This window comes from Megascapheus bottae, chromosome 27 (genome assembly GCF_031878675.1).
Source record: "Megascapheus bottae isolate mThoBot1 chromosome 27, mThoBot2.hap1, whole genome shotgun sequence".
In the NCBI taxonomy this organism is placed as follows: Eukaryota; Metazoa; Chordata; class Mammalia; order Rodentia; family Geomyidae; genus Megascapheus; species Megascapheus bottae.
The window spans coordinates 4917601-4928052 of NC_143535.1; the positions used below are offsets into that span (position 1 = coordinate 4917601).

At 50.5% G+C, this 10452-nt stretch overlaps 1 protein-coding gene across 1 annotated transcript; it reads right to left on the reverse strand.

The window, feature by feature from the left end:
- Positions 1-72: 72 nt before the first annotated feature.
- On the reverse strand, positions 73-8806 carry Hmbs (hydroxymethylbilane synthase). The gene is made up of 14 exons (XM_090319357.1): positions 8625-8806; positions 5424-5477; positions 5048-5120; positions 4638-4687; positions 4507-4562; positions 4012-4089; positions 3743-3820; positions 3548-3623; positions 2586-2699; positions 2326-2364; positions 1862-1981; positions 845-898; positions 641-727; positions 73-559 (listed from the first exon to the last, which is right to left on the reverse strand). Exons 1-14 carry the CDS (start codon positions 8655-8657, stop codon positions 386-388), a joined length of 1086 nt encoding a protein of 361 aa, XP_090175483.1. The 5' UTR covers positions 8658-8806; the 3' UTR covers positions 73-385.
- Between the last annotated feature and the right edge of the window lie 1646 nt (positions 8807-10452).

The following is a 10452-nucleotide window of genomic DNA, read 5'->3' on the forward strand; positions in this document are numbered from 1 at the left end:
AGCCATTGAAATTGGGACTGTTGAAGCTAAAGCTGTTCTAGAACTTTTGGACAAAGGTTCCAGACTCAGAAGTAAGGATTAAAAGGGCTTTGGATTTATTTATCTTCTCAACCCCATCAAAATGACCACCATCATGGCCGGTCTGTTAGCTGTTTACATTCGAAGGCTGTGGTTTACACTGTTGTCTAAAGAGATATAGCCCCCATTTATTTTAGAGGCAAGACAGTCTGAACAAGGCCCCAAGGTGAGAGGTGTGGCTGTGAGCTTCAGGCTGTGGTTCAATCTCCTGGAGTAATCTCATCCCAGTAAGTGAGTAAAGAGCACTGAAACCCAGGTGCAGGCACTGAAAAGTGACAGTCTAGGAACTCTGTGCCCCACAGACCAGTTAGCGGGCATCGTTAAGCTGCCGTGCAACATCCAGGATGTTTTTGGCTCCTTTGTTCAACAACAAGCTGGCCAAGCTGATGCCCAGGTTCTCAGCAGCCAGCTGGGCTCCTCGTGGAATGTTCCCAGCAGTGATGCCTACCGTTTGTGGGTCATCCTCTGGTCCATCTTCATGCTGGAGGAGAGGGAGGTGGGAGTTAATGGCATAGAGAGGGGTCATTATGTGCACCCCCTCTAACCACCCAGCTCCTAGTACCTGGGCAGGAGCATGGATAGTAGTCTGCATGGTCTCTTGCATGCTATCTGAGCCATCTAGACTCCAGACTCCACCAGTCAGGTATAGCTGTGAAATAGAATCATTGCCTGAGCATTTACTAAGAAAGGACTGCTTTAAAAACTTGGATGTCCCGTGCAAATGCTCCAGGCCCTCCAGTCCTCCCACCAATTGTGCCCTGCTTACTTGCCCATCCTTCATCACTGTATGTACTGCTACTGGCACACTGCAGCCTCCTTCCTGAAATAAGGAATGCCTATGAGTTCCAAGAGCCCTTAGAGACAGCCTCTGAGGACACAACTGAAAAGGCTGTTGGGCCCAGACTTGAGTTCTCTCTATTTCCAACATTCACCCTAAACTAGTTACCACTGCATACAGAGCACTTGTTTTGTTTTATCAGTCATGCAGCTTGGACTCAGCCTGGGCACTGACCTTGAGCTCTTCAGCTCAAGGCTACAGCCCTAGCCCTGGTCCTGGCCATTGTCCCTGAGCTCTTCAGCTCAAAGCTACCACCCTACCCCTTGAGCCACAGCACCACTTGCAGGTTTGCTGCTGGTTAATTGAAGATAAGAGTCTCAAAGTTTTTAGTGCCTGGCTGGCTTTGAACCAGATCTCAGTCTCTTGAGTAGCTAGGATTATAGGCGTGAGCCACTCAGCCTAGTGGAGCACTAGTTTAAGAAATCTTCCCACAGCCAGGCATCACGCTTCTAATCCTACCTACCCTGGAGGCTGAGATCTGAGGATCAAGGTTCAAAGCCAGCCCGGGCACAAAAGAACCTGAGACTCTTTTTTTTTTTTTTTTTTTGTGAGTCCCGGGCTTGAGCTCAGGGCCTGAGCACTATCCTTGGACTTTCTCAAGGCTAGAGCTCTACCACTTGAGCCTCAGCACTACTTCCGGCTTTTTTCTATGTATGTGGTACTGAGGAATTGAACCTGGGTCTTCATGCATGCTAGGCAAGCACTCTATCACTAGGCCAAACTCCTAGCCCCAAGAACCTGAGTCTCTTATCTCTAAATAACCTCTAGAAAATGGAAGTGGGGCTTGGCTCAGGGGTAGGGCAATAGCCTAGAGCTGAAGAGCTTAGGGACAGCACCCAGACCAAGTTCAAGCCCCATGACCCACCAAAAAAAACCCTAAAACCTCCCACAGCCTTTTCTGGCTCCCTAAGTCCCACCCCTTCACAGGGAGATGTGGAGCCCTACCAGGTGTCTCAGGAAGGCTCTCTCAGCGATGCAGCGAAGCAGAGTCTCTGGATCGTGTAACACACTCACCAGGTCCAAAATATCCTGGTCCTTGGCTCGGACTTCCACACCTAGGGCCCCCTGGTGAAAACAAAAACCAGCTTCGCACACCAGGCCTACTCTTTCCCCAGTCAATGCACTAAGGATGGGTTGCAGTATCTCTTTTATTTGACAGCACAGGTTTGAACTTGGCCTTGAGCTTCCTAGGCAGGTACTCCATCACGTGAACAATGAATGGCTTCGCCCTTTAAGGCTAGAAATCAGCCCTCTTACACCTGCTCCCCTGTACTTCTTGCAGCTCAAGGCCTGTTCCTCCCTGCAAATCTTATTTTGGGGGAAGATGTCAAAGATGGTTAGATACCAGCTTCTTGACTAGAAACAAAGGGAAGGGGGACATTAATGACAGCTAACCCAATCAGGCTTACCTGACCCACCGCATACATGCACTCCTCAGGATGCAAAATCTGTGGAGACAGAACAGTCAGAAGATGGGGATGGGCCTCTAGCAGCAAGAGGGGGCTTATCTGCTAGGAAGCCTGGGGCCACAGGCAGTAGTAGCCCAGCCTCTAGTTTCCATCTCTCCAACCTGGGGCTTGGAGTGTTACAGATGGGTGGTCAGAAAAAAAGAGAGGGCAGCCAGAAGGGAGATGCAGGTTGACAGAGGAGGGAAAAGGTCAGCCCCTACCTGCCCCACCCGGTTCTGCCAACCCATGCGATACAGGCCAGCTACAGCCAGGATGATGGCGCTGAACTCCTGCTGCTCATCCAGCTTGCGAAGCCGGGTGTTGAGGTTTCCGCGCTGAGGAGAGGTGCTAAGGACAGTGAGGAGCCACAAGCTGTGGTTACTCTACTAGTCTCGCTCCCTCTCTATCTGTATGACTACTACTCATTTTCCACTAATCAGCTTCATCAGAACCACCCTACCCAAAATGTTCTATGTCAGGCTGGGAGTGTGGCTTAGTGGTAGAGTGCCTGCCTAGCATGCATGAAGCCCTGGTACCACATACGCAGGAAAAGCTGGAAGTGGTACTGTGGCTTAAGGGGTAGAGTGCTAGCCTTGAGCAAAAGAAGTTCAGGGACAGTGTCCAGGCCCTGAGTTTAAGCCCCAGGACTGGGGGGGGGGGGGGTAAGGTCCTATCACAGTTTGGTACCATTTTGTATTTCTAATGCCTGTCTGTTTCTAAACATGCGAAGTCTATACAGGCAAGATAGTGTTTATACTTTCGTTTCCCCAGTATCAGGCACCTGCCTGGAGCTAAACCATTTTAGGGCTGCGGATGGATGGAAAGACAGCTCTGTGCCCCACCTCGGGTACTTTCTCTAGAAGCCCCACCCACACCCTGGAGGACTCCCGGGGTCCTCAAGGTTGACCTTACCTTCTCCCTTCACTCTTCACTACTGCCCTTCACTCTTACTTTTAATTTTTTATTGTTATTATAAAGGTGATCTATAGAGCAGTTACATAGATAAAGAGTCTCACGGTCTTTAGTGCCCGGGCTGGCTTTGAACTCTGATTCTTAGATCTCAGCCTCCTGAGCAGCTAGGATTACAGACATGAGCCACTGCACCCCGCTTGTATTTGTTTTTGGACAATGCCACTCCTTTCCTACCTTCTCCCAGTTTTCCCTCTCCATTTAAAAAGGATACAATACTCTTGAACTCCAGATGAGGGAACTTTCTCTGCAGCTGGGCTGCTCTCCGAAGGGAGCTGGTCCCCACTACACTGCTCAAGAGAGAGGACTCAAAATGAAATTTTACAGTAGCCCGTCACTTTGCCTTTCCTCCCCCCTTCCACCTTCTGTGATATCCCAGCAGCAAATGTGCCCATCCAATCCAGCTTACCTCCTCTCTGGCAAAGTTTCTAGAGTTTTCCCAACAAATTTGGGGTGAAAGACAACAGCATCACAGGGGTTTTCTCGCCTGGGCAACAAGGGAAAGTGATAGAATAAGGGAGGATACTTCAGGTCACCTCCATTGTCTCAATAGCCAATCCACTGGCAATTTCCTGAGTTTCTGCCATGCTTGTGCACAGAGGACCAAGCCCCAGAGGAAACGGTCAAAGCTCCCAAGACATCAACCCCTGCCTGGGCCTTGGCTTGCAGGCCTCTTACTTGCAGATGGCTCCAATGGTGAAGCCCGGAGGTAGCACAGTAGGCAGGTCCTTTAGGGAATGAACAACCAGGTCCACTCTAGATGAGAGAGGGGAACGTGGAAAAGGGGTTTTCACAGCCAGCCCCACCCTTCACTCACCCGTCTCTACTTCAGTAGTGAAAGTGAGCTCAAGAAACAGGCCTTCTTAAGACCCGAGGGCCTTGAGATCTGTTCTGCTCTCACCTTTCCTTCTACCACATTGTCCCAGCAAAGAGTGCAGGGCTGCCAGACTTTTTTTTTTTTTTTCCTCCAGTCCTGGGCTTGAGCTCAGGGCCTGAGCACTGTCCTTGGACTTTCTCAAGGCTAGAGCTCTACCACTTGAGCCTCAGCACCACTTCCAGCTTTTTTCTATGTATGTGGTACCGAGGAATTGAACCCGGGTCTTGGTCCATACTAGGCAAGCATTCTACCACTAGGCCAAACTCTCGGCCCCCACATCTCAGATCTTTACTTACTCATTTTTCCCCAGAGCATATTCCAGCTCCTTGGTAAACAGGCTCTTCTCCCCGATCTGCCAGATGAGAGAGCATTAGGGTGAATGTCTGAGGGCAAGGGAGGAGGACAAGGACTGAGGAGGAGATGTTACCTTAGAGAGTGCAGTGTCAAGGATCTTGTCCCCTGTGGTGGACATGGCAACTGAGGAGAGAGCCAATCACAAATTAGAATTTACCGAGATCCTCCTGTGCTCAGCACTATGCTGAGATTCATGGTAGGGACAGAGGGACATGAGCGCCAGTCCCTAGATCATACAAGGAGCTAGCAGGGAAGCAGACAAATTCAGAAAAAGACCAAGGCAGGAGACAGTAAATGCCACGTTAGCCCAAGAAGTCAGAGTGAGAGGTGTCTGAGGAGAAGGGCTCCCTCCCTCTGGGAGCAGCCAAGAAAGCCTCTGGGAGGGAAGAACTCAGGCTTTGGTCCCAGAAAAGCCAGAGACACTGTGCTCCCTTCCAGCAGCACTGGTTTCCCATCAACTTCCATTTCCCTCCACACACTTACTGATTTCAAATTGCACGCCAGGGTAGAAGTTTTTCAGCATTGCTACCACAGTATCTGTCTGTATGCGAGCCAGCTGGGGATGGAGATTCAGATTAGTCCTGCCTTTTCCTGGACACTGTGCCAACCTCACATTCTCATAGGGTCAGGGAGATTCTAAAGGAACTGGAATTCCTCGCTGGGAATGAGAGGGGCGAGGACAGGGTGATCTCTATATCCCAACCACTTTCCCACTTTCCACAGGAAATTCCCCTTGAGATTTAACTCTCAGCTGCTCTGTTTCTGCCGTGATGGAAATTAACCCTCTGGGCTCCTCTACTTGTGACCCTGTGAGTACACTTCTGACAGAGCTCCTCTCTTGCTCTATGACGGCACTCACCTGACTCTTACGGGTACCCACTCGGATCACTCTCATCTTCGAGTTGTTTTCTTCCTGAAGAAAAAGGTCCCCAGGTCACAGTCCCCTCTGTTCATCAGTTACCTTCCCAAGAACCAGCCCCTCTCCCCGGTGGTTGGCCACTGGAGCCTCAGAGTTAGGAAATATTCTAAGACTGGTCCTTTACGCTTCCTCAATACCTTCTCTCCTCCTCTAGGATCCAGAGATGTAGAAACCAGAAGGAAGTTGGCAGCAGGTTCCGCTGATGGTAGAGCAGCAGTGGCGGTAACCAGGACACTGATCCCCAAAGCTCACCCAGGGCAAGATACTTCTAAGTGGGAAGGCTGCCCACAGCCAGGTGTGGACAGAGATAAGGCCCATCAGCCTAGTCACAGGAGGGTGGGGCTTGCAGCAGGCTGGGACTGGATAGCTGCAGCCACACATCATAGGGGAACAGGCTCCCTATCCATAACAGAGCAGGCGCTCAAAAAAAAAAACCGCTAGTGCCCTCCAGAAACCAAGAGGTACCGCACAGCTGCCACACAAAGGGTCCTAGAGTTTGGCTGAAATGTACCTCTGTGGGACTCGGGTCAACGGTGATGAACAGTCTTGCTCAGTCCACTGGCACATGGTCTCAACAGGGCCAGTCCATTCATTTATGGAATGAAGAGCTTCCTTCTGTCTGGCTGTCATGTAAGACTGAGGCTAAACTGCCTGACATTCGCTTGCCTAGAGTGCTGCCTCTGGTTTCATCAACAGGTAAATATTGGGGTGTCAGAGTTCAAGCTATGAACTCAGAGGGACACACTTCTCCCTCCTGTCAGGGCACTTTGGACAAAAGCATTTAGTGCCAAGCAGGCAAAACTAGGTTTTTCAGTCTGAGCCAGAGGTCTTAAGTCTTTCTCTACCAGACGGGAGCTGCTACAGAAAATATCAGCTTTCCCTGCACTAGGATCTTTATTTTTTATGAAGGTCTTTCTTGTTAGAGGAGAAGAGAGTTCACTGCTCCTAGAACCCAATCCATTCCTGTGTACTCACTCCTACAATAAATCAACCTAGAGAGGTGCTTTGCAAATCTACCTAGGCCTGAAATGTTAAACACTGTCCCTGAAATTCTGGGCCAGAAAGTGAATCTCTGGCTCAAATGGTAGAGCACTAGCTTTGGAAAAAAAAAAAAAAAACTAAAGGCACAGAAGGGACAGTACCCAAGCCCTGAAGCCTTGAGTTCAAGCCCCAGTACTGGTCTAAAAAAAAAAAAGAAAAAAAAAAAGAAGGCAGACATGGTGGCTCACACCTATAATCCTATCTACTCAGAAGGCTGAGATCTGAGGATCCCAGGTCAAAGTCAGCCTGGGCACTAAAGACCATGGAACTCTTATCTCCAATTAACCACTAGAAAACAGGAAGTGGCACTGTGGCTCAAAGGATAGGGTAGTAGCCTTGATCTGAAGAGCTCAGGAACAGTGCCCAGGCCCAGAGGTCAAGCCCCATGACTGATAAGAAAGAAAGAGGACCGTGAGTTTGGCCTAGTGGTTGAGTGATTATGTAGCATGAAGACTGAGGTTCAATTCATCGGTTCCACATACATTAAAAAAGCCAGAAGTGGTTCTGTGACTCAAGCAATAGAGCCCTAACCTTGAGAAAGCCCAAGGACAATGCTCAGACCTTGAGTTCAAGTCCCAGGACTGCCAAAAAAAAAAAAGGAAGGAAGGAAGAAAATATAAAGGCCAAGTGCCAGTGGCCCACACTTCAGAAGGCTGAGATCTGTGGACTGTGGTTTAAACTCAGCCCAGGCAAAAAAGTCCATGAGACTCTTATCTCCGATTAATGACAAAAAAAAAAAAAAAGTCAGAAGCAGAGCTGTGGCTAAAGGCTAGAAGAACACCAGCCTTGAGCAAAAAAGCTAAGGGACAGCATCCAGGCCTTGAATCCAAGTGCAGGCACACAATTGCACACACGTACACAATTTAATTCTAGGCCAAGGGAACCTACAGGAAGGAATATAAGGCTGTAGTATTACAAGTTTAAAAGTCTTTAAAGAGTCTTTAAATTTATCAATTCACATAGTTGCATCAACTTATACTTGGAAGGCTAGGGTGGTAATATCACCAGAACCCACTGAAACCAGCCTGGGGGGATATAGACGGACTAAAGTCTCAAAAAGTGTTTTGCAGCTGGGCACAGTGGCTCAGGCCTGTAATACTAGCTATTCAGGGGGCTGAGATCTGAGGATTACAGTTCAAAGTCAGCACAGGAACTAAAGAACCTGAGACTCTTATCTCCAATTAACCCTTACAAAAACTGGAAGTGCTGCTGTGACTCAAGGGTTAGCGCCATAGCCTAGAGCTGAAGAGCCCAGGGACAACGCCCAGGCCCAGGGGTAGTGGTAGCCTTGAGCTGAAAAACTCAGGGGCAACGCCCAGGCCCAGGGGTAGTTGTAGCCATGAGCTGAAGAGCTCAGGGACAGAGCCCAGGCCCAGGGTAGTGGTTGCCTTGAGCTGAAGAGTTCAGGGACAGAGCCAGGCCCAGGGGTAGTGGTAGCCTTGAGCTGAAGAGTTCAGGGACAGAGCCCAGGCCCAGAGTTCAAGCCCAAGACACACACACACACACGCACAGTTTTCTGATGACTTCTGTACTAGTGCTACTACAGCTCTGGCACGCATACGATCGATGTGGCAGGGAGATGGGCATCTTTCCTAGAGTGTTACAAAAGCAAAGGGGTGACGTGATAGGACGCACAGCTAAGAATGGGCAGCGAGCTCGTGCTGGAATGCCTCCCTCCCTCTAGGCGCTCCTCTAGGGCTCTGGACCCTCAACAGGCTGGAAAGGAGCAGATAAGGAGGTGCCCCTCTCGGCCTTATCTGCGGCAGGCAGGGCCTGGACGACTCCGTAGCTGACTGCTCCGCAGGCAAGCCGGCAGCGCGAACGCCGGGGAGAGCGCCCTGACGGCGGCCGCGTCCCCCTCGGCCATGTCCCCGCCCTCCACGCAGACGCCTGCAGGGACAGCGGTGCCCCAGAACACCAGCTCTCCACTCTCCCCCACCCCACCTAAGAAGGGCATGCGAGCGCCTGTCCCTTTAAAAACTACAGGACAGATGACAGACAGCCATTCTGACCAATGGACGGCGGGGACCCGGGGGCCAATCCCTGCGCGGGCCGCCCGGAAGCCCCAAGTGCAGGTCGCCGGCTCGCTTCTGGACTCACCGCCGTGACGGCCACGCCGCCGTTACCGGACATGTTTCTCCTGGAGCTGGGCCGCGTGGTGCTCCCCAGGCTCCCTGGGGTCGGCGGAGGCCGCAGGCTCGGGCTGGTGGGGACTGACGGCGCATGGGGCCCGAGCCCGTCCCGCGACCTGGCTGCCCGACCCGAGTGGCGCCTGCGTCACGTCCTGCGCCCCCGGAGGGGGCGGGAACTAGGATGATTGACACCGCGGGCCTCCTCGCGGGCCTCGCGGCTCACCTGGAAGGTGAGTTCCCAGGCCACCCCACGCGCGTCCCGGCTGCAGACCCAGGCCTGTCACCGCTTCCCCGCCGTACCTACAAAGAGCCGTTGCCAGTCTTCTCCTCCGGCCACCCTGCGGAGTAATCAACTGGAAATTAGCCGGGCCCAGCGGGCAAGGAAGGGCTAGGAACCCTAAAATCTAGGGTTAGAAATTACGATGCCCGCCGGGCAGCAGTCGTCATCACAAAACAGTAACAACAAACTGCTGAGCTGGGCATGGCCTCGCCTCTCAGGAGGCTGGGGCCACTGCTCTAAGCCAGCCAGCAGTGGACCTGTGCCAGCCTTCAGCAAAAGGACAGTACTGAGGCCTAACACACGCACCCAGGGTTGCTTCAGAAGACGTTACCTGGTGTGTTCAAGCACTTAGGGTAATTTCCTTGGTGCTTTCCCTTTTTGTTTGGCTTGTGTGCTCAGACGGCCCTCTACTCCCTTGAAATACACTTCTAGCCCAGCTTTTGCTGGTTATTTTGGAGATGGGAGTCTATCAGACTCGCCATACAGGCCTCATTACAGACCTCCTCCAGATCTCAGCATCCTAAGGCGCCAGCCTCATTTTCTTCTTTTACTGTATGTTAATTGTACCAGGAATGTGCACCAGGGTATTTCAGATATGTATATATTTTGATCAGAATAACCCTGTTGCTTCTCTTTCCCTCAGTCTTCATAGTTGCAATATATTTCAAAATTATCTTCTGTCCTTTTCCCCCCCTCTTTAACTCATACCCCAGAATCCATGGAATTATGTGTATATATAAATATGCATATACACATATACATACCTTTATATATTGTACTTGAAACAATTTATCTGCTCTACATTTCCATCGTTCCCTTCTCCCTTTTTTTTTTTTTAAACCAATCCTAGGGTTTGAACTCAGGGCCTGAGCACTGTCTTTGGGCTTTCTTCAAGGCTAGTGCTCTACCACTTGAGCCACAGCACCACTTCCAGCTTTATCTATGAATGTGATACCAAGGAATCCAATGTGGGTCTTTGTGCATGCCAGGAAATCACTCTACCACTAGGCCAAACTCCCTGCCCCCACTTCTCCCCTTTTTCAAATATCATTTGGTAGGTTTCATTATCCTATATTCAATAGGCTTTTACATTTTGTCTCAACCATTTTTTTCCTCCTATTTAAATTCATCATATAGCTAGGAAGACAGGCATACACCATGCTCAGCTTTAAGTAGTTGAGCTGGGGTCTTATGAACCTACCTGGGCTGGCCTCAGAGATTCTCCTTATCTCCACCTCCTGAGTAGTTACAATTATAGGCATGAACCACCATACTTACATCAATAACTCTCTCTCTCTCTCTCTCTCTCTCTCTCTCTCTCTCTCTCTCTCTCTCTCTCTCTCTCTCTCAGCCAGTCCTGAGGCCTTGAACTGAAGGCCAGGGCACTATCCCTGAGCTTAAGACTAGTACTCTACCATTTGAGCCACAGCACCACTTCTGGCTTTTTCTGTGTATATGGTACTGAAGAATCAAACCCAGGGCTTCATGCATACTAGGCAAGCACTTTACCAGTAAG